General features: G+C 43.1%; 1 protein-coding gene and 1 long non-coding RNA gene across 3 annotated transcripts in view; one reads left to right on the top strand and one right to left on the bottom strand.

The window, feature by feature from the left end:
• Positions 1 to 21,494, bottom strand: part of ATP6V0E1 (ATPase H+ transporting V0 subunit e1) — a 30,055-nt gene extending 8,561 nt beyond the window's left edge. The window contains exons 1-3 of one of the 2 annotated variants that reach the window (XR_003507162.1): positions 21,299 to 21,494; positions 14,524 to 14,571; positions 10,630 to 10,729 (exon numbers count right to left, since the gene is read on the bottom strand). Coding sequence is in view for 1 of the 2 variants with exons in the window: in XM_027520092.1 (XP_027375893.1) it covers positions 14,524 to 14,571; positions 21,299 to 21,402 (152 nt within the window). In the remaining variant the exon portion in view is untranslated. The remainder of the gene's footprint in view (positions 1 to 10,629; positions 10,730 to 14,523; positions 14,572 to 21,298) is intronic. The other variant, XM_027520092.1, reaches the window with a different exon arrangement.
• A 45-nt stretch (positions 21,495 to 21,539) lies between these two features.
• On the top strand, positions 21,540 to 23,989 carry LOC113878918. The gene is made up of 4 exons (XR_003507164.1): positions 21,540 to 21,724; positions 21,848 to 22,098; positions 22,436 to 22,523; positions 23,686 to 23,989. It is a non-coding gene; the product is annotated as an uncharacterized LOC113878918 (long non-coding RNA).
• Positions 23,990 to 24,226: the final 237 nt, after the last annotated feature.

Genomic DNA, 24,226 nt, shown 5'->3' with positions numbered 1-24,226 from the left:
GCTTAGCGGCCCCGTGGCATGTGGGATCTGCCCAAACCAGGGATCGAACCTGTGTCCCCTGCATTGGCAGGCGCTTCTTAACCATTGGACTGTCAGGGAAGTACAACACACCCATTTTTACTGGTACAGCCAGGGTTAAACCTCAGCCCACCATCTCCCAATTCCAATGTGCCACTTGAGCACCCCTTTTCTCATTATCATCACCACTAAAATGTGTTACATATCTGTGGGGCCCCAGTGGAGCTGAACCAAATGGGCTTCTAACTGCCCTTGCTTACTTCAGATCTGAAGTAATAAGGTATTCCCCTGTATCAGACTCGATTACGGAGGACGTATGATGGTGTTACGTCCTTACTTCAGGGTTAGAAGTGAAAAACAACACATAGCCCCAAACCAACTTTAAAGTTTTCTTCTACCATTCACAAAGTTCTGAATAAGTGCTCTTCTATCTGATACAGGAACCCACATACCCAGTGAAATGTGAAAATCACTGAACTCAGACCAAAGCAAAGAACAAAAATAAAGAGTAAATCATACATCTGATAAGGGGCTAATATTGAAAATATATAAAGAACTCATACGACTCAACAGAAAGAGAGCAGGCTAACGTCTGGCCATTCAAACCATTCCATGGTTTACTTCATTAAATAAATATTTACGGTGGCCTCAGCACACACAAGAAGAAAATGAAATGGCACCGCCCTCGCAAAGCTTACAGAATACAGCATCAGGAAGGAAATATGGTGAGGCGAAGGAGTAGAGAATGATGGAGGCAGTACTCCTGTGATGGGGTGCGCAGGAAGGCCTTTCCAGGAAGGTACTGCTACAGGGGAGCCCAGAATGAAGCAGAACACACAGTGCCTTTAATTCCTTTTCAAAATACATGAGTTTTTGTTTAAATTAGAAATAAATTGCTCTCATTTACGGGGAGGGTGTCTGGTACCCAAGCCCAGACTCTATCTGCTACAGATCCTAGAGGATGGATTTCAGCATCCTAATCTGACATCACTGTCCTGTCTGCATGGGATCCTAGGAATTGCTTTCTAAGGAAAGTAGATAACCTGCTACAGTAGTCTCTTTCTGCTATTTTAGGACTTTAAATTCCCCTAGAAGAGAGGAAGTAGCCAAACGCAACCAGGCCACAGTCTGGTTAGATCTCTTTTCTTCCATTTGCTGTAATTTTTAGAACTCTCCCAATCAAAGGATCAATAAGCTGATGCTGATCCCTGACCATCAGACTGCTGAAGAGTCTACACACACCAGCTCTAGCAGCTTTACCTACAGAAAGAAAGAAGGTACCAGCCCTCCCAACCCTACCCCAACAGAAAGCGGTTCTGTGACAGGAAATGTGACACCTGAGGACACTGGGCCAAGAGAGCTACCTCAAGCTGACTCACTTTATAAACAAAAAGTTAATTCAGAGGAGATTCTCTCATCTGTCCTTAGAACTCCAGTATTTGACACAAACAAAACATGCGGCCTTGTAGCTGAGGTTTACCATCTCTCTGAGAAAAAGAGAGAGGAGGGCACAAAGGCAGACACACTGGAGAGCTGTGGCCACAGAGAGCACGAACGACGCGGAGCTGACAGTCATGGAAAATTCCACACAGACCCAGGGCTTTCCCGATCCCAGCAGGCAATGGAAGCAGTACAAACAGTGTCCGTCCTTTCAGACTGAAATACTGGCCAATGCTTAGAAATGCTAAATAAAAACATGTTAGAGCCTCGCCTCTGTCTCTTCTCTTTACCAAAAATGTATAATACTTAATAAAAACAACCATCTCCCAGCACTTTGTACGATGAAGGACAGCAATGCCTCTTGATTCTGACTGAATGTTATAAACAGCCAGAGAGCTTTAAAGAAAAAAATCATGTTCTACTTCACAAATGACCTTTAATTTTCCCACAACATGGTTAAGGAAACTGAGAAGAGAGAGATGAGACATTCGCCTGTGGTTGATACTAATTAAGTGGTAGCAGCTCCTGAACTCATCATCAGGTCGGGATGAATGTTCCTACTACAAAAGTTACCTTCTGAAATACTTTACCTGACAGCAGTTCAGAAGGCATCAGTTTAGCTAAATCTAAACTGTCTGGGAGTTAAGGAAACAGAATCCATCTGCTATCTATTGGTGAGGTCCACCACTGAGCCTTTGGTACCTGAGGTGAAAAAGAAATATCCAGAAGCAAGAATGAAGTCCCCTCTGCTTGCTCAGATCAGTATTCAGAAACTTTTTTGAATTTAATTTTACAGACTATTTTTAATGTTTCAAGTCAAGCAAAACAGCTTACTTAAAACAATCACCACCACAACAAACCAAAGTTCAAGAAAATTCCTTGGGAAACAGCCCAGGTCAGTTCATTTGAAATTTCGTGGTGGAATTTTTCTCCCTTGTAACCAGCTGAGTTCTGTGCCTGCCCTTCTGGTTACTGCCTGACTTCAGATTTTTCTTTCAAGCTCATAAACACAGTGGAGAACTCGAAGGATTTAAAAAAAAAAACAACAACAACAAAAACCCCACTCTGAATTGATGGAAGTGGGTGGAGAAAGAGCTCATATTCCAATGAATCTATTACTTCATGTGTCCAAGAAAAGAGAACTAAATGTACTCTTCATATTTGCCCAAACTGTACCACATGTCTCCACAACCTGAAGTCCAGCCTAATAACTAACCTTCTGAGCTTATTCAAACTACCGGGGAAGCGACAGCAGTAACATCTTTCAGACAACAGTGGCGCTGGAATGGACCAGAGGTCAAGTTCACCTCCCTCATTTTAACAATAAAGAAACTATGTCCTAGGGAGCTTAATACTCCCGTGGCGAACAGGGAAAGAGCTGGAAAGGGAACTCAGGACTTGAGTCCCATGATACTGGGTTGCTTCCATGGGGCATTACAGACGAAACACATCGGGCAGCTTAGAGTTCCTCTTTTATCCCACAATTCTTTATGAATGCCACGCTCCAATGTCGGCCCGAAGGGTGCCAAAAGGAATCTCGGTCGAGGGGCCCCGCCCCCACCCCCACCCCGGGGTTCAGGAGCTTATGAGAGAGAAACCAAGAGTGGTGGGAGCCTGCTTTTGGAAGAGAGAGGAATAGGGTATTCATCTACAAACACTCCTGGCCACTGATCATGAGCTCAACTCTTGGTCATTAGAATTCTTCAAGCACAAAATACCTCCTCCCCACAGAAAAGGCTATACCGAGCTCGCTCAAAATCCTGCTTTGTTCTTCTGTTCCACATTCAGATAAGAGAACAGGGAACAGAGGCATGGCTATTTCCCGGTGACGCTCAGGTCAAGCAGACAGCGGCTCAGCTTCCCTGTCGGAAAAGGGGAGCCGGGCTAGGGCTTCCCTTCCGCGTTCCCTGCAGCAAGGGCCCCTTAAGAGGCAGCAGAGACGTGACTTGCCCTGTCTCTACTGAGATGACTTCTGTCAAACACCCTCATTCCAGTCCAGTGACGCAAATTCTTTCAAGGGCAGTGATGTTATTAGATACTATTAGAAAGCATGGAATTCAGTATTAGATAGGGTTAGATTCAATTTTAACTACATCAAAAATTAGTGGATGGTCAGGGAACTAGATGCCACACGCCTGCAACTAAGAGTTCGCGGGCCACAAATAAAGATCCTGTATGTTGCAACTAAGACCTGGTGTGGCCAAATAAATAAATATTAATAAAAATAAGTGGAGTGACTCTATGTACCTGACCTTCAACCCCGAGCCTCAGTTTTCCTCTGTGTAAAACGAAGATAATAATCCCTGCCCTAAGATGTTAAGAACCAAAGGAATAATAAACGAAAGTGCTCTTGTAGTAGCTGACAAATAGATGTTCAATAAATACTAGTCATTTCTTCTCTTTCTCTGTGAGACAGCTAAAACTGTATTCAAGCCACAGAATGAAATACAACCTATTTTACTCTACTGAGGAGTTTCTCAGGCAGCACTGAGTCATGCTCATCTCCACCTCCTCTCCCACCCCCACCCAGCCTGCATGAGGCAGAAGTCTAAGACAGTGCCCCCAAATTCCCATCCCCTTGCATATACACCTGTATAAACAGGGGGTGGCGGATATGATGGGAGAACACCGCCATGATTAGATTATGCTGTAAGATACAGCTGCCTTGACAGGGAGAGACAAATACTGGGCATCACTTACAGGTGGAATTTAAAAAATAAAACGAACTAGTGAATATAAAACAGAAACAGACTCACAGATACAGAGAACAAAACAGTGGTTACCAGTGGGGAGAGGGGAGGGGAGGGGCATTACAAAGGTAGGGAATTAAGACATACAAACCATTATGTACAAAATTAGCTACAGGGATGTACTCTACAACACAGGGAATATGGCCAGCATTTGATAATAACTATAAATGAAATGTAACCTTTAAACATTATGAATCACCATGCTGTACACCTGAAACATAGTATTATACATCCACTATACCTCAAAAAAATATATATATATAGCTCGCTTTAAGAAAGGGAAATTTCCATCAACAGATAAATGGATAAAGAAGATGTGGTACACACACACACAAATATTATTCGGCCATAAAAAAGAATGAAATGATGCCATGTGCAGCAACGTGGAGGGACCTGGAAGTTATCATACTAAGTCAGTCAGACTTACTTAGTATGATACACAGGAATCTAAAAGTTTATACGCAGGAACTGCTTTGCAAAACAGAAATAAACTCATAAACAGAAAACAAGCGTATGGTTACCAAAGGGGAAAGGAGGAGAGGGATAAATTAAGAGCTTAACAGATACACACTATTATATGTAAAATAGATAATCAGCAAGGAACTACTATTAATACATAGCACAGGAAACTATAGTCAACATCTTGTAGTAACTTACAATGCAAAATAATCTGAAAAAGAATATATGTACGTGCAGGTATAACTGAGTCACTTTGCCGTACACCTAAAACACTAGAAATCAACTGTATGTGTGCTCAGCTGTGTCTGACTTTTTGTGACCTCATGAACTATAGTCTGCCAGGGGATCTTCCAGGCAAGAATACTGGACTGGGTTGCCATTTCCTGCTCCAGAGGATCTTCCTGACCCAGAGATCGAACCTGCATCTCCTGCACTGGCAGGGGTATTCTTCACCGTTGAGCCACCTGGGAAGCCCGTATTTCGATTAAAAAAAGAGAAAAGGAAGAGAAATTACTGAGTGGGCTTGACCTAATCAGGTGAGCTCCTAAAAGAGACAGGAGTCTTCCTGACCAAGGACATATGGAGTGCATATACCATTTATTAATTTATTGCCAGTTATCTTGTAATGCACCCTGTAATAAGAGCTCTGTAGTAAACAAATGAGTTCCTTTTTCTCCTTTAAAGTGAGCATGATGTCAAGCTTCCTCAGCAGACGGCGCTGGAGGGGCACGGCAGGCAAGGGCCAGAAGCTGGGGGAGTGGGTGTGAGGCCACCTGGTGGAACCTGCAAGGCTCTAGCCCAGGGCACGGTCATTCTTCGAGGTAGAGGCGAGGCCTGGAAATAACCTTTCTGCAGCCCTCTCAACATGGAAACCAGAGCCCCTGCTTGGACTACATGCTTCAAGGTCCTTCTGCTCATAGGGTCGCAAGGATTCCCAACACACACCCAGGTCACTGATCTCCCATGCCCGCTCTCCTGCCTGTACTCTGGAGCATGGCCAAGTGTTTGCCCAGCAACTCCAGGCCAACTCCAGCCTGGCCAAACCAATGAATTTCTCCGCTCTCTGGTGGGCTGAACTATGCCTTCTCCAACAAGGTCTGGACCCTCTCCCAGTTGTCTGTGCCCGTCCTTGTCTCCCCTGAGCCCTCAGGTGCCAGGCAGAGTTCCCTTCTCTCTTATGGTTGCTCTTCTGCCACTGTGCACAGTTACAGTAAACTTCCTGTGTTTAATCTACTGTATGGTTTCTACCTCCTACTGAACCCAGGCTGCTAGAGGATGAGAAGGACCGGGCAGAAAGGAAGATTCTCTCTTGCTAGCTTTGACAATGGAAGGGCAAGGAATGTGGATGGCATCCATGAGCTGAGGGCAGCCCCAAACTGAAACCCAGCCAAGGAAACAGAACGCTATTCTTCCACAGTCATGGGAGTCTGGAAGAGGACCCCAAGATCCAGAGAAGCTACAAACTTAGTTTCCATTAGTCTGAAGCCAACTATCTCTGCTACGGCCCTTTCACTACTACAGGGCAAAATAGGAATATGCCCTATTTTTGACAGCTCTGAATTTGAATTATCTTTCCTTTTTACTTCCATACTTTCTATACTAGGCCTTTCAGTTCAAATTCTCTTATCTGCCAAATTATAAATAAAAAGATTATATGGTCAGAATAAGATAAACAGATTTTCTCATAAAGTACATAATAATAATATGCTGGGCCAGATACCTAGATTTCCTTTCCACTATCAACAAGTCAAGACATCCTAATACTTCACACACATCCACGAGAGAAATGTAAGCAAGTCTCAGACCAAAAAAACTAAGCGAAGGCAAATACTCCTCAGAGGGAAATAAAGTGACTACAGGTTGCTTTCCATACTCTGAGAGCATATACTAACCCAGATTAACTTGTGCTTCTGTTTTCAGACCTCACAGGACATGAAAAACGGTAGACAAAGCTCAGGGCCCATTCAAGGTAGAGGGTCTAACAAAAGTTTCATGCATACCCCCTAAAAAGCTAAGACCCCAAAGCGTTCTCTCTGTCTGAAGGGAAGGATAAATAAATCAAAGAACACCCCTGAGTAGAATGCTAGGAAAATACACTGTCTCAGAGACCAATACCAAGCAGGAGGGAGAAAAACACTGCCCAGAGAATTAGTCTTCATGAAAGTCTGCCAGCTCAAATTCATACTTGCTGTTTTTTTGTTTGTTTAGTCACTAAGTTGTGTCCAACTCTTTTGTGAGCCCCTGGACTGTAGCTCACTAGGCTCCTCTGTCTACGGGATTCTCCAGATAAGAATACTGGAGCAGTTTGCCATTTCCTTCTCCAGGGGAATCTTCCTGACCCAGGAATCAAACCTGCATCTCCTGCACTGGCAGGGGGATTCTTTACTGCTGAGCCACCAGAGAAGCCAATGGTTTTAAAAAAGAATATACTGAGAATTTTATTTAATTTAATGACACTCTGCTGATGGCCTTAGGCACCTGGTAGAAGCAATGTAAATCCTTTCTGGAGGAGCCCACCTTCATACCAGGCCTCAAAGAAGTCAAACAAATAAAACTAGAGAAAACAGGGGATTCCTTGGTGGTCTGGTGGTTAGACTCCGTGCTTTTTTCACTGCCCAGAGCCCAGGTTCAACCTCTGGTAAGGGAACTAAGATCCTGCAAGCCACAAGGCGCAGCCAAAAAGCAAACAAACATCTATAGGGAAAATGAACACATGACAGTCAAATATAACTAAATGCATATGGAAACAAGGCACCATGAGTGAGAGACAGCAAAAGCAGATATAAACCTGCGAGGACTTCAGATAATGGAATTATCAGATACAGACTATAAATAAACTGCCTACTATTTTTTAAGAAATAAGATACACTTAAAATATATGCAGGGAAAAGAAAGGAAGAGGCGAAAGAAAGGGGAAGACAGGAAAGGAAAACGAACTATAATAACAGCAAAAAGAACTTCTACAGAAATGAAAAACTATAATACTTGAACAGAAAAAAAAGTCAATAGGTAATGTTCTGGTTTTGGTAATAAGTAGCTTATATCAGCGGAGAAGGCAGTGGCACCCCACTCCAGTGCTCTTGCCTTGAAAATCCCATGGATGGAGGAGCCTGGTGGCTACAGTCCATGGGGTCGCTAAGAGTCGGAAACAACTGAGCAACTTCACTTTCACTTTTCATTCGCATGCACTGGAGAAGGAAATGGCAACCCACTCCAGTGTTCTTGCCTGGAGAATCCCAGGGACGGGGGAGCCTGGTGGGCTGCCGTCTATGGGGTCACACAGAGTCGGACACGACTGAAGCGACTTAGCAGCAGCAGCTGGTATCAGACTCATTCTATAGACAGTAATTATAAACTCTGAACAAAATACAAAAAAATAACTAATTGATGGTACTAGAGAGTGTCCAAAGCAGGTAGAGTCTGAAGAGATTCAATCCTTGAAAGAAACAAGGAACTTTTATACAGCATTTCCCCAGAGGACACTGTCCAGTCTATGTGACGCTCAAGCAAAACACTGCAGTCTTCTTGACTTGAGGTATCAAAAGGTAAGTTCAGAGCTGGCAGAGCAGTTGGAAATTAAGAGGGGAAACCTCAAAAAAGATGTCACAAGGGTCCCAAAACATGTTTAAATTCCCCTTAACTCCTTGGCTCATCCCGGAAGCAAGCATGCAAATGCCAAGTGCTGGTGGAAAACACCCTGAGGGCCGAAAAGACAGAGCAGAAACTGCTGCTGCTGTGTGTGACAGAGAAAGAGAACTTGGAGTCTGAAGTTAGAGGGGCTTGAAACACCTCAAACTTTCCACTGAAACCCCAGAAGGGCCACATCTTAATGGAGAACTCACTCTAAGGGCAAAACTGAAATAGATCTACCCCAACAAAGGGTAAAACCAACCTTCCACAGGTTTAAGGTGATCAATTAATAATTTAAGTAGAATCCAGAATTCTACAATATCTTGTTGTTGCTCAGTCGTTAAGTCATGTCTGACTCTTTGCAACCAGGCTCCCCTGTCCTTCACAATCTCCCAGAGTTTGCTCAGATTCATGTCCGTGATGCTATCTAACCATCTCATCCTCGGCTGCCCCGTTCTCCTTTTGCCCTCAATCTTTCCCAGCATTGGGTCTTTCCCAGTGATCTGTATCTAGCTTTAGTAAATATCTAGCTAGATTCAATATCTAGCATTTAGTAAAAAATACACAGGCAAAAGAACCCAAGAAATATAATCAACAGTCAAGGACAAAGGAATCGACAGAAGCTGAGTCCAAAATTATATAGAAGCTGCAGTTAAAAGGTAATGTTTCTCTGACTTCCCTGGCAGTCCAGTGGTTAAGACTCTGTGCTTCCACAGCAGGGGGCACAGGTTCGATCCCTAGTCAGGAAACTTCCCCATGCCAAATGCATATGAGGTGCACCCCTCCAAAAGGTAATGTCTCTTAAGCAGAAAGTGAAAGTGAAAGTCGTTCAGTCATGTCCAACTCTTTGGGACCCCATGGACTATACAGTTCATGGAATTCTCCAGGCCAGAATATTGGAGTGGGTAGCCTTTCCCTTCTCCAGGGGGATCTTTCTGGCCCAGGGATCAAACTCAGGTCTCCCAATTGCAGGTGGATTCTTTACCAGCTGAGCCACCCGGGATTTACCCACCCAAGATTATTGGAGTGGGTAGCCTATCTCTTCTCCAACAGATCTTCCTGACTCAGGAATCGAACCAGGGTCTCCTGCATTGCAGATGAGGAAAGCCCAAATCTGGCCTACAAATGGCTGCGTGCTAGAGGGCAAGGAGCTAGAGTTCTATGTGAGGGAAATCAAGGCACAGAAAGGCAAATAAATCCTCCTCCTTCCTATGCTAGCTCATGTAATAAAGGCGTTTATTGTTCTAGAATAAACACAAAACAAAACAGCATTATAAATATGTTTAAAGACTTAGAAGACAAATTGGCTATAAAGAATGAACAGATTGAGAATCTCAGCAACTAAATTAAAACATCAATAAAGAACCAAATAAAAATTCTAGAACAAAAAAGTTTACTATATGAACTGAAGAATATTTGGATGGGTTTACCATAGGTTGGAGACGATAGGAGAAATAGTGAACCTGATGAAAAATCAACAGAACTTATCCAATCTGGAGAAACAGGAAAAAACATTGAAAAGAAAATCAAAGTCTACCATATGTGGAATTGTAGTCTCAGAAGGAGAATGAATAGAGCAAAAAAAAAAAAAAAAGAATATAGACTGAAATTTTCTCAAATTTGGTGGAAAACAGTTAAGATCCAATAGCTCAGCAAACCCAACCAGAATAAATTCAAACAAAACCACACCTATGCACATCATAGCAGAATTTATACTGAAAAGCAAAAATAAAGAGAAAATCTTGATAACATTCAGAGCACAAAGAATGCATAAGGAACAATTATTCAAATTACAGCTGAGTTCTCAGCAGATAATGGAGGACAGATGATAATGGAAGAGCACCTTTAAAACTGGCTGAAAGAAAAAAAAAATCCTTCAAAAATGAGAATGGGGACTTCCCTGGACGCCCAGTGGTTAAAAATCCACCTTCCAAAGCAAGGGACATGGGCTTGATCCCTGGTCCAGCAACTAAGATCCCACATCCAGTAACTAGAGAGCCTGCCCAGAGAGCCTCCATGCCACAACTGCTAACCCTGAGCGCCACAGCAAGAGAAGCCCCCACAAAGCCCACAGCTAGAGACAGTCTACTTGCAGTGAAGATCCAGCACAGAAAAAATTTTAAAAATAAAAATAAATACATAAAATAAAGGGGAGGGGGAGAAAAATACAAAAGAATAGCTAAATGTCCTGGAGGAATTAAAACAGAATACTCAAAATATTCCCTTAACTTAAAGGAATGCATAAAAGGACAGAGGAGCACAAATGAGTTGAGCCAAACAGAAAACAATGAACAGTGAACCCAAACCTAGCTATAATCGATACATTACTTACATTAATTGTGTAAGGAATATCCCTTTGCCAAAAGGCAAAGACAGTCAAAATAGAAGAAATAGTAAACCCAAGCAGTATACCGTCTTCAAAAGGGCATGTTCTAAATATAAAGAGACAGATATAATGAACACAGGAAAAGCAGTACAATTACTGATACAAATAAGACGGAGTAAAAATTGAGTTAACGAGTATTACCAAGGATAAAGATATCTGATAATGTTAGAAATGTTAATTCATCAGAAGACATATGACAATCATATATATGCATCCTTCTAATAACAGAGCTGTAAAACATATGAAACAAACAAGGATCTTTCTTTTAAAGAGAAATAGAAAAACCCATGATTATAGCGCCTTAGAGCCTGTGCTCCGCAACAAGAGCAGCCTCCGCAGTGAGAAGCCCTCTAGCCTCAAAGAAGAGCAGCCCCGCCCGCTGCAACCAGAGCCCTAGGACAGTCATGAAGACCCAGCACCGTCAAAAATAAATACACAAATACAGTTATTTAAAAAAATAATTTTTAAAAATCACTGATAATAATACATTTTTCTTATTCTTCATTGCAAATTTTCACACACAGCATCATCATATTCAAAAATTCAGCAAACCATACTATAACATAATCAGGTCAAATATTACTCAACGTAGCAGAATTAAGGTCTTCTGGTCTCCTGGTCAACATTTCTTTTTCTCTGTCACTCTGCAGGTAAGATTTACAATTAGTCAAGTGCTTGCACCTTCACAATATAATACTAAATTTCTAATTTACTCTGAAGATGTGAGTTCTGTGACTTAGGGTAAGCTACAACATAACTCAAATTAACAACTAATCTAAGACCAAGAGAAGGTATAGAGTAGTAACTAAAAGGCCTGTCTGCTTAAGAAACAAAAGTGATCTTGCGCCTCAGAGAGGGAACCGTATTTAGAGCATTCAGGCTTTCCTCTGCTGAACTAGTAACACAAGCTGGCTGTTCTGGCAGAGATCCTGATTTATTCAGAACTCAAACAAGGTACACCCCATGGAATCTAACCTTGGACTAGAACAAACTGGAAAGAGGGAAGAATGCCACAAACAGAAGGCAATTCAAAAGCCTATGACTATTTCAAAACATAGCTTTGTTTAGGAAATCTAGTTTCTTTGGGCATGTCTTACTATAAACGAGGTATGTTCAAGAAACTATATGTATAGTGCCAAACAGTAAAGGTCCCTTTGAATTTCAAATTAAATGTATTACAGAATCACACCCCTGTGTAGAATAAGGTATGTAAACTATTTGGAATTTGAATTCCGTCTGCAGGTTTCAGGCAGATATTTTGTAAATAGGATAAATGATCAAATTTCAAAGAAACAAGAAAAACACAGTTGCATACAGGCTTCCCTGGTGGCTCACTGGTGAAGAACCGCCTGCTCACGCAGGAGACACAGAGTCACTCCCTGCTCTGGGAAGGTTTCACACGCCGCAGAGCGACTAAGCCCGTGGGCCACAGCTACCACGCCAGTGCTCCAGAGCCCCGGAGCCCCAAGTACTGAGCCTGCCGCCACGGCTACCGAAGCCCCTGCACCTACAGCCTGTGCTCCCCAATCAGACAAACCATCGAAACGAGAAGCCCACTGACTGCAGCCTGAGAGGAGACTGCTCACCACAACTGGAGAAAAGCCCTCACAGCAACAAGACCGAGCACAGCCAAAAATAAATAAAATTTAAAAAGAAAAAAAGAGAACCTTAAAAAGAAATTGCATGAAGTCTATACCACCCAGCTCATTTCCCCATAAAATGGCCTCTGGAAGCATTCAATGTTGCGACACTGTGTACTAACTACCTTTATTAACACACTGATGACAGTACTGACCCACTGGCAACAAAGCCGCCGCCAGCACACTGGGACAAAGGAAAACCTAGACAGCAAGAGGCAAGGCTCAACCAGTTCTCAACTAAGTCACCAAGACTCAAAGTAACATAATTTCCAACCAAGTCCAGTTATTGTATTTTATACTTGAAAATGAAGACATGAGGCATGAGACTAATTGGAAAGGTCTCCTGCCTGTTTTAAAGAGAATATCCAGGAAATTAACCAGATTTCAAAGATCGTGGAGGACCAGAAAGTCACAGAACACTTTTGCCTCATTTTTGTTTAATCTCAAGTCATTCCTCTGTACAATAATTTTCTCTCTCTTTTAAGATCCTACCACCAACCTTACTGCTCATGCAGCAGAGATCAAAGGAATGAAAAAAAAGCTTTTTCAATCACAGGACCACTCCTTGGCTCCTGGATTGATAAAGAGCTCCCTTGCTGGAATTTCTAGAGGGCATTTGATTAGGTAGGACAGGCTGGTACTCAATCACCCCTACTTAGATGAGGAATTGTTGATGCAAGTACTTCTCATTTACTCTTTAGAGCTAAACACAGCTAGAATAAGAACGTCCTCTATTCACTACCTGTCAGACTTCCATTCTGGGGAAGTGTGAAATGTTTCACACTTCAGGTCTTTCGGGGAAGACCCAAAAAAGCCTCTTCACCTTTCTAAAAAGAAAAGACTAAAACAAGGCAACCGCACAAAGTCTCATCATCTAAGCCCGCGTGTCAAGGCAGTTAAACATCACCCTCAGCCACACTTCCATCATGCTATATGATTCAGCTTTAAACACCGCAAGCTGCACTTAAGCAAGTAATCTAATGGCCAGACAGCCAAAATTCATGGTAATTTAACTCTTTGACAGGGGCAGATTTTGATGTATGCCAATAACTAGCATTGGCTCCTACCCACAAACCTCTTTGAAAAACCTCGATGCAAAAGCCCCAGGATATAAGAAATTCAGATTCAGAGCCACAGAGAACCACAGCTTTTCGTCATAGGATCAGAAGAGCTGCTCCCACCATATGTGAGCACTAAACAGCAGCCGGCCATCACCAACACTTTTCCATACAAGGAAGTCTCAGGAAACCAGCAAGCTCTCTTTCATGAAAAAGAACTGCTGGTTTTAAACCAATCAATCCCTAAAAGGATAAATTTTATGGTATGTGAAATATATCTCAGTTTTAAAAAAGAGGGACATCCTTGGCAGTTCAGTGGTTAAGACTCCAAGCTCCCAACACAGGGAGCATGGGTTCAATCCCTGGTTGGGGAACTAAGATCCCACAGGCTACTCAGTGTGGCCGAAAGAATAAATAAATAAATACACAAATAAAATTTAAAAAAACAACAACAGAATACTTCAAATGCTGTTTTGCCATTTCTAACAGTATTTCAAAAATATATGTTGAGAAATGACTTCATATATCCTAAAGCTTTCACTCAACAGTTGATACCATCTATTCAAATCAGAAGCCAATTATTATCATACTTTGATATAGTGCAAAGTTAATTACTTTAAAAGATTACCCTTTCTCTGGATTACAATTCCAGTTTAATGTCTATTCATGAGATAAACAAAAGTCATAGTAAAGAATGGCTTTACTGGCTTCATAACACGATATTTAAGTGAAAAGAATAGGCTCAGATACTTCACGGAAGTAAAATCTAAAGCCGTATGAAGACAATTTCCAGCTAATTACATGATTGAAATAAGTGCCAAATAAATTACACCTGTATTGCCAGAACTGGGCATCCGCACAATTCTTAGGTAACATACTGAACATAGGAAAATATCTTCTTTCCAATCTTAAGTTACTATTTCTGGATGTTACACCAAGAACAAACCCCAATTAAACAAAAGTATAAAGTTTCATGATAACCATGAAATTTAACTTGGTTAAGTTTCTTGATAACCTTAACTTAACCAAACTTAACTTGATAACAATGAAACTTAACTTGATAACCACTTACTTAACTTTTAATCACACATATGATAAATACCAGAAATAACCGATTATTATTTTAGAAATAAACTACTTACAAGAGATAGCAGCAAACTGAACAGGTCACCAACATAGTGATGATAACTCTGGGGGAAAAAAACAGTGCAATCATTAGATAACTCTGCAAAAGTTGTAGGGGTTTAAGCTCCCTTCCCAGGTGATCAAGCTGGCAAGGACTGCACTCTAGGAAAATGGCTCTGATCTGCTAAACCAGTAGACATCAGTGTGCCCTGCGCGCAATCGGCAGAATTCTACGTAAGTCATTAACATTTGTATATAAGGGAATGTGAAGAGAAGCGAAAAGCAAAGGAGAAAAGGAAAGATATAAGCATTTGAATGAGAGTTCCAAAGAATAGCAAGAAGAGATAAGAAAGCCTTCCTCAGCAATCAATGCAAAGAAATAGAGGAAAACAACAGAATGGGAAAGACTAGAGATCTCTTCAAGAAAATTAGAGATACCAAGGGAACATTTCATGCAAAGATGGGCTCGATAAACGACAGAAGTGGTATGGACCTAACAGAAGCAGAAGATATTAAGAAGAGGTGGCAAGAATACACAGAAGAACTACACAAAAAAGATCTTCACGACCAAGATACTCACAATGGTGTGATCACTCACCTAGAGCCAGACATCCTGGAATGTGAAGTTAAGTGGGCCTTAGAAAGCATCACTACGAACAAAGCTAGAGGAGGTGATGGAATTCCAGTTGAGCTATTTCAAATCCTGAAAGATGATGCTGTGAAAGTGCTGCACTCAATATGCCAGCAAATTTGGAAAACTCAGCAGTGGCCATAGGACTGGAAAAGGTCAGTTTTCATTCCAATCCCAAGGAAAGGCAATGCGAAAGAATGCTCAAACTACAGCACAATTGCACTCATCTCACACGCTAGTAAAGTAATGCTCAAAATTCTCCAAGCCAGGCTTCAGCAATAGTGAACTTCCAGATGTTCAAGCTGGTTTTAGAAAAGGCAGAAGAACCAGAGGTCAAATTGCCAACATTCGCTGGATGATGGAAAAAGCAAGAGAGTTCCAGAAAAACATCTATTTCTGCTTTACTGACTATGCCAAAGCCTTTGACTGTGTGGATCACAATAAACTGCGGGAAATTCTGAAAGAGATGGGAGTACCAGACCACCTGATTGGCCTCTTGAAAAACCTATATGCAGGTCAGGAAGCAATGGTTAGAACTGGACACGGAACAACAGACTGGCTCCAAATAGGAAAAGGAGTATGTCAAGGCTGTATATTGCCACCCTGCTTATTTAACTTATATGCAGAGTACATCATGAGAAACGCTGGGCTGGAAGAAGCACAAGCTGGAATCAAGATTGCCGGGAGAAATATCAATAACCCCAGATACGCAGATGACACCACCCTTATGGCAGAAAGTGAAGAGGAACTAAAAAGCCTCTTGATGAAAGCGAAAGTGAAGAGTGAAAAAGTTGGCTCAAAGCTCAACATTCAGAAAACGAAGATCATGGCATCCGGTCCCATCACTTCATGGGAAATAGATGGGCAAACAGTGGAAACAGTGTCAGACTTTATTTTTGGGGGCTCCAAAATCACTGCAGATGGTGACTGCAGCCATGAAATTAAAAGATGCTTACTCCTTGGAAGGAAAGTTATGACCAACCTAGATAGCATATTGAAAAGCAGAGACATTACTTTGCCAACAAAGGTCCGTCTAGTCAAGGCTATGGTTTTTCCTCTGGTCATGTATGGATGTGAGAGTTGGACTGTGAAGAAGGCTGAGCGCCGAAGTATTGATGCTTTTGAACTGTGGTGTTGGAGAAGACTCTTGAGAGTCCCTTGGACTGCAAGGAGATCCAACCAGTCCATTCTAAAGGAGATCAGTCCTGGGGGTTCTTTGGAAGGAGTGATGCTAAAGCTGAAACTCCAGTACTTTGGCCACCTCATGCGAAGAGTTGACTCATTGGAAAAGACTCTGATGCTGGGAGGGATTGGGGGCAGGAGGAGAAGGGGACGACAGAGGATGAGATGGCTGGATGGCATCACCGACTCGATGGACGTGAATCTGAGTGAACTCCGGGAGTTGGTGATGGACAGGGAGGCCTGGTGTGCTGTGATTCATGGGGTGGCAAGAGTCGGACACGACTGAGCGACTGAACTGAGCTGAACTGAATGGTACTGATGCCACAGTTTACAGGTCTATTCCAAACCCATCTAAAACTGAACACACAAGGCTGCAGCAGTAATTAGCTTTGATCCCCAAGTAACCGCCCTACCTGGTAGTATTCTCTGCAATGAAATGATACTATGCTTTTTAGCCTTGATCTCTCCCCATGTCCATTTCTTTCCGAAAAACAGTTAAACCTGGATCTTTGAGCAGTTGAACTCTGACATTTTAAAAAACCCAACTTGTGATATTCTTTTCACTTTCTCTTTCTAAAGGCTCCCCTTTGAAATCTCCTACTCCCGAAAAGTTCCACCACTTCCATCTCTCAGATTCGTCATCTCCTTGCTCATACCGCCCCTGCACCTGCAGTCACCAACCGACAAGGATTAGTTCTTTGTTTTTTGGCTGTTCTCGGTCTTAATTGCGGTATGTGGAATCTAGTTCCCTGACCAGGGATTGAACTGGGTAGCCTGCATTGGGAACATGGAGTGTTAGCCACTGGAACACCAAGGAAGTCCTTAACACCTTTAAGGCACGCCCATCATCTGTAAGAATGATTTCCAATTATGGCATCTCCACACCCCACAGAATACGCAAGACTATCTCCTAGAAGGAAGGGAGCAAATATCACAACTCCTACATGTGATGAGTTTAACTTATCCTTTAGAAATTCTGTGCATGTGTGTGTGTATGCATGCGTGTGTGTGTGTATACATACATATAGACACACACATATATATTTTCCCCCCTGTATGTGTGTGTATACATATATATAGACACACACATATATATTTTCCCCCCTGTGTGTGTGTATACATACATATAGACACACACATATATATTTCCCCCCCCGTGTGTGTATACATACATATAGACACACACATATATATTTTCCCCCCCTGTGTGTGTGTATATACATACATATAGACACACACATATATATTTTTCCCCCCTGTGGTTAATACATTGGCTTGTCCATTCACTCATTCAACAGACTCAGTGTCCTGCATGTACCAGGCTCTGGAGAGAGAGGAGAAAACAAAAGGGATGAAGTTTAGCAAAGAAAAGGCTCCTGGTGAGAGGGTATCAGGTTCAAAGAGGACAGAGGCCTGGGTGGCTGAGCACAGCAAGGAGAGCCTGGCAGGAAGTGAGGTCAGAGGTATCTTACAGCCTCTGAAAGGAAAAGGGAAGCTATTTTGGAGGGATTTGAGGAGAGGACTGACAAAATGGGGCTTCCCTGGTGGCTCAGATGGTACAGAATCTGCCTGCAATGCAGGAGACCCGGGTTTGATCCCTGGATTGGAAAGATCCCCTGGAGAAGGGAATGGCAACCCACTCCAGTATTCTTGCCTAGAGAATTCCACGGACAAAGGAGCCTGGTGGGCTACAGTCCATGGGGTCGCAAAGAGTAAGATCCGACGAAACAACGAACAACACTGACAAAATCTGATCCAAACTGTAATAGGATCTCTCTGCGGGGTGAAAACAGACTTGGGAAAAGGAAGCAAGGTGAAAAGCAGAAAATCCAGTTAGAGGAGAGTTGCACTATGGACCAGCCTGGTAGCAGTATGGGTCGTGAGAACTGGTCAGACTCTGGATGTATCCTGAAGGCACATTCTTCAGCAAAATATGTACCTCACACATGAAGCTTATGATATAATACATAGATAAATAGGCTTTAAGGGTTGCACTACCAAATTTTGATAGTTTCATAATAAAAATGTTTGGAGATCTATAAAATCAAGTCCAGCTTCTCACCTGTCATCAGTTCGCTCCATTCCTCCTCCTCACCCCTCTACTTTCAAACAGCATTTCGCTCCTGAACGTGGGCGCCCTAGTGTCCCCAAATGCATCATGTTTGTTTATCCTCCATCCCGAGCTCCTGTTCATCTCCTTCCATTCCCCTGCCCCAATCCAGAACCCCTCCCTCCATCTTCCTCTTCCCCAAAAGGCCATCTCAGAGAATGGGAACAGCTGAGGCCCCTTTGCACTATTCATTTGACACTGGAGAGCAAAGGTCCCTCGTGGGAATTCCCTGCTGGTCCAGTGATTAGGACTCCGAGTGCCCAATGTGCTGGGGAACTAAGATCTCGCAAGCTCAGAGGTGTGACATGGCCAAAAAGCACGAAAATATCAGTTCCTGGTGTGCTTTTTTTCTGAGTTATGGTCTGCTTAAGTGTTTAGGGGTAAAGTGTCACAATGACTGCAATGTGTGCTCAAATGGTTCAGCAAAATTATGTATGTATGTATGCACACCTGGATTCAGAGACAAAGCAAATACAAAGCAGATATGAATGCTAACATTATTGAATCTAGGTGGTGTTACGTAACACTTACACTACTCTCTCTTTCTGTATGTTTAACAATGTTATGTCTGAAAAAACTGGAGCTGTGAACCCTTGGCACACTAATCCCCGCGCTCTGTCACCACCCCCTCCCCCTCCTCCACAAGTTTTTAGAGAATCTCTGGATTCCAAGAGGAGAGTGGAAAATCATAAAGAATAGGATCGGTCAGGAACCAGCATTCCAGGTACAGACTTCATTGTATTCCGCCCTTTTTCCGGTGCAGAAAAGATGACAGTAAGGGGCTTGCTTTAGGTTACACACAGATTCAGAAGACCTTTTTCCCTTTTGCCCCCATTTTCCCCCAGTTTCATGAGGTCCTGAAATCCTAATCACCCAAGTTCTGCATTTTGACATGCAGGGATCTCAGAGAAGAAAATTTAACAGCAAAAACTCCTTTCTCTCCTTCTTACACATCACCTTATCTCCTTAATGAAGATGTTTTCAATTCTCAAATCAGAAATGCTCTCCTGCATTAAAAATTCACCAGAGTCCTTGAAGCAATTCAGCTCTTCCGTTAATGTGTCTTTTCAGGAGGTAAAACAGAACCGATAATAATTTACTACTAATATTTCCATTTTACAGTGAGGAAACAGGAACATGGAAAAGTTAAATTATCCAAGGTCATAGGGATCATCCAACTGGGAGCAGTGTTTCTCAAACTATAATACAGTAACTCCTAGGAGACACCTTGTGTTTTAAGACCTGTTCGATCCTGCCAAGAGCAGGAAATAACAAGGGCTGGGGTGGAGGCTATGAATCAAATCCAGATAACATATTACTAGCAGGTCGAACGTGAATCGTAACCCTAAGACTACAAATTGAGTAACCCATGGACCACAGGAGGCATTTCATTACTCTGGGTTAGAGCAATGGCATCAAGACCCAAGGCTGGGCACAGCGGGCCCCAAATGGGGAACTTCAAGAAAGAAGTGGTCAACGCTACCAGCACATTAATAAACGCTTTCTGAGCATGGAGGCTGGAAAGACAGTGGGCAACGAAAGAGCTGAAGACAGAAACACAACAAAAGAGCACTTTTGTTCTCTAAATCTAGCAGGAGAAACAAGCCCAAGGAATTAAATTTGGTTAACACAAATTGTTTTACTAACCTGAGAATTCTCATCTATTACAGGCTGTAAAGATGACCCTACATAACTGATGCCATCCAAGGCGGGGAGTAGAGAGGAGCAGAATGGGTGGACCTAATGCAACCAGATGATAAATTCACCTACAATGTTTACTTTTTAAACAAATTATGATTTACTTGTAAGCTAGATGAAAGGAACGGGTCTAACACAAGTTTATTCCAGACAGTAAAAGAGGTTCAGGTCACAAACTATTAAGAGCATTTTCTTTCCTTTAATAAAGGCAACAGATCACTCAACAACCCTTTACTGAATGCCTACTATGCATGCAGAGCACTGTGAAGTCACCAATTAGTTTCAAAGACTAAAACAAGAGATGGTGTTCCCCAAAATCTGTGATTCATAATAAGCTTCACCCCACATGATCTTGCCGCTGAGAAAAAATGACTAAAAGGCAAAGAGGAACCAGAAAGAGGGTTTCCAAAGCTCCTTTGAAGATAAGACTATTTCATACCATAATAAAGTTTACTTACAAAACAGATAAAGCTCTATTTAACCAAGAAGTCGGGGGAGCGGGGGGGCGGGGGGAGTCTTTCTTAACCAATCATTTTAAGAGCTTGTTACACTCATACACAAGTGCGGGAGCGCCCTTCGAAAGGTATGACGCAGGGGTTTCTTAACAATACCTCCTGATCTTCGGTAATTAACCTCGCTCCAGATCAGGCCCCAACTAGCTCCTGGCTCCCACTAGATGCAAGGCCTGGGTTCACGCTGCGGCACAAGGGTGTGCTGTGCAACTGCGACAGCCTGTGAGGCAGAGAGGTCAATTTCTGTTTTATTTATTTGATCCGTCCCTTTAAAGTGTAGGCAAACGAGGCCTCATTTGGGTAGACAGCGGGGCTAAGGCGACAGCCGTCTGGTGACGAGCCCCAACTTCTCCTCGAGGAGGGATACATCCATTTTCGACGGCAACGTCCCCACACACGGACGTGCGGAGAAAAAATTTCCCTAAAGCTTCTTCCTAAGGAGGATCCGCCGGAGGCCACCCTCCTCAGTTCGGGCTAGGAGACACTGCGGCTGCCGCGACAAGGAAGTCGGGGGGCGGCCGGGGGGTCGGGGGCCGAGGCCTGACTGCAGGGCGGGATCACCCGGGCAAGGTCTCCGACCCGCGCCGTCGCCCCTTTCCCCGCCCGGCCCGGCGGGTTCTCACTGCGCTTCCCTCCCCAGGCAGGCCTGGCGCACTTACCCCCGGTTGGGACCCTTAGGGATGAACCAGGGCACCAGGAAGCCGACGATGCCCCAGAACACGCTCATCACGATGAGAGGGACGGTGAGGCCGGTATACGCCATGGTTGCTGCGGGAAGCGCCAGCCCCGGACCCGCCGCCGCACTCGGGTCCCACCCGGAAGTGTCAACTCCGGCCGCGGGACCTGCGCGCGCAAAGGCCCGCCCCCTGCGTCTCCACGTGACCGCGCGCGGGACTCCGCCCCGCCCTCCGCTGGGAAACCGCCGGGCTCCTGCTGTGTAAGACACTGTAGAGCCCCAGAGCTAGAGATGTGTGTCATCAGGGGCTCAGCAAAGTTTTCAGATAAGAAGGCGGCCCTTATAAGAAAAATGTAGTTGTTTACAGCCTTATCTTCTTATGCAAGAAGCATATTTAGAGAACTTCATCGTAAGTTTCTGTTCAGAATTCTGTGTGGTAGCCACTGGGTCATGAGCTTTAAGTGCTTGAGTTTCGTTTTGAACACCTCACGACAGCCTATGACGCCGTTTAATTATTATCCCCACTTTGCAGGTGAAGAAACTGAGGCCCAGAAAGGAGGTTAAGGATCTTGCTCAGGGTCACATAGCTACTAAGTAGCAAAACCAAGATTCAACCTTTGTTGGTGTGATTTTCAAGGCCAGTGCTCTTAACTACTGCCCTACTGAATGACGTGGATTGTGCCAGGTTCGGAGGGTTACAGGAATCAGACACACCTACCCACAGGGAGTTCACAGGCTGGTGAAAAGACGGACATTGAGCAGGCCACTGAATGCAGTGTGAAGGTAGGTTGGACCACAATGCATGACTTTTCCACCCCAAGCCAGTCTTGAGCTGAGCCTTGAAAGAGGGGTAGGGATTAGCTAGGGTAGTAAGAAGAAGTTAACAAGGAACTTCTGATGCTTGCCAAGGATTTGCACACATGTTCAGTGTATGTGACAGCCTTGTAACAAAGGAAGAACGTAATTCTCAGAGAAGTTGATAGAGCTTTCAGGCAAAAGCAAGATGGAAAGCGAATCTATAAACCAACCCAGTGTGCTTTACCCTGGACCATGATTTCCCTGTGACAGTCACATTTCCCTCCCTTGAATTACCTCCTGATTTCTTTCCTCATTCAACTAGAATGAATTTTTGGATTAAATGGGAAGTTGGACCAAAGATCTTTGACATCTCTTCAAACATAATTTCAAACCTTTACCTGAAGGACAAGGTAGGAAACCAGTTGGTCTCTTGTGTGCTCATCCTGCCCCTTCCCAACAACTCAGTCTCAGCAGAAATTCTGTTGTTCTTAAGTTCCATTCCCGGCACCACCTTCACAAGACCTGTTTCATTCTGTTAATACATGTCTTGTGGCCTTGTACTTGTTTGTGTGTATAAATCAACCAACCCTTTAGTAAAAGGCAAACTCCTTGAGAATGGGTGCTGTTTACCTGATCTGTCTTCCTTAGAAGCATTTTATGCCTAGAATGTGCTCAATAAACGTTTGTACAGCTGCAATGAATAGTTAAGAAAGGGTGACATCAGCCAGATCTAAATTAGAGAAAAAAGCTTGGTCTTTCTTTCCATTTCTTTTTTTAAAAGCTTATTTCTAATTGTGGCATACAAATATACATAACATGAAACATACCTTCTTAACCATTGTTAAGTGTACGGTCCGGTAGTGTTAAGTATCTTAAAACACAGTTGTGCACCAGATCTCCAGAACTATTTTATACCCACTAAACAAGTCCCCAATTCTTCCCTCCCCTGGTTCCTGGCAACCATCATTCTACTTAATTGTTTCTATAAGCTTGACTACTCAAGATACCTGATGTAAGTAAAATCATAGAACATTCGTCTTTTTGTGACTGGCTTATGTGTCACTGAGCATAATGTCCTTGAGATTCATCCGTGTGGTAGCATATATCAGAATTTCCATCCTTCTTAAGGCTGAATAATATTCCACTGTATGTACACACCACATTTTGTTTTTCCATTCATCCGTGATTGGATAGTTGAGTTCCTTCCACTTTTTTGGCTATTGTAAAAAATTTCCCCCTTTCTTAAATTAATGCAGGTGTTTTAAGTTGATCTTGGTAAGTCTACCTTTTGCCTTGCCTTCCTGGCAGCCTCTCTGAGAAGCAGATGTCAGGAGCACAGGCATGTAGCTCTTCAGACACTGGTTCTGTTCAGACACCGGGCTGAAATCTGTTTCAGCCGTTGTGAAAGAGAAAACACTTTAATCTGGGTATTAAATATGTGGGCTAGTATTGGCCAATAGCACCCTCTATCAGTCAGTCTGTCAAAAACATTTTATCACACATTCCAAGTGAAAGCTGTGGAGAAGGCCAAGAGCTAGGATTGTGTGATGAAGAAATATTCTCTGGTTTCAGGTCTCCTGCAAGAAAAAAATGAGACTTTGGGCAGCATGGTCCCAGGACTGCTGGAGAGTCCTAGAGACTCTCCCAGTGGGTCGGCCAGGTCCTCTCTTTTCTAACCACCAATCGATGTGACGCTGAATTTGACACTGAATTTTCTTCCTTCTCTTCACCAAGAACATCATTGCAACAGGTTGATTGCAGAAGCATTATAAGAATCCATTTGTTTTCTACTAAGCCAGACATGAAAATCTGTATGCAGGTCAGGAAGCAACAGTTAGAATTGGACATGGAACAACAGACTGGCTCCAAATAGGAAAAGGAGTACATCAAGGCTGTATATTGTCACCCTGCTTATTTAACTTCTATGCAGAGTATATCATGAGAAACGCTGGACTGGAAGAAGCACAAGCTGGAATCAAGATTGCCAGGAGAAATATCGATAACCTCAGATATGCAGATGACACCACCCTTATGGCAGAAAGTGAAGAGGAACTAAAAAGCCTCTTGATGAAAGCGAAAGTGGAGAGTAAAAAAGTTGGCTTAAAGCTCAACA

The sequence above is a fragment of the Bos indicus x Bos taurus genome, chromosome 20 (genome assembly GCF_003369695.1).
Source record: "Bos indicus x Bos taurus breed Angus x Brahman F1 hybrid chromosome 20, Bos_hybrid_MaternalHap_v2.0, whole genome shotgun sequence".
Lineage (NCBI taxonomy): Eukaryota > Metazoa > Chordata > Mammalia > Artiodactyla > Bovidae > Bos > Bos indicus x Bos taurus.
The sequence above is the reverse complement of the archived record's forward strand: the minus strand, read 5'-3'. Positions and strand labels throughout refer to the sequence as shown.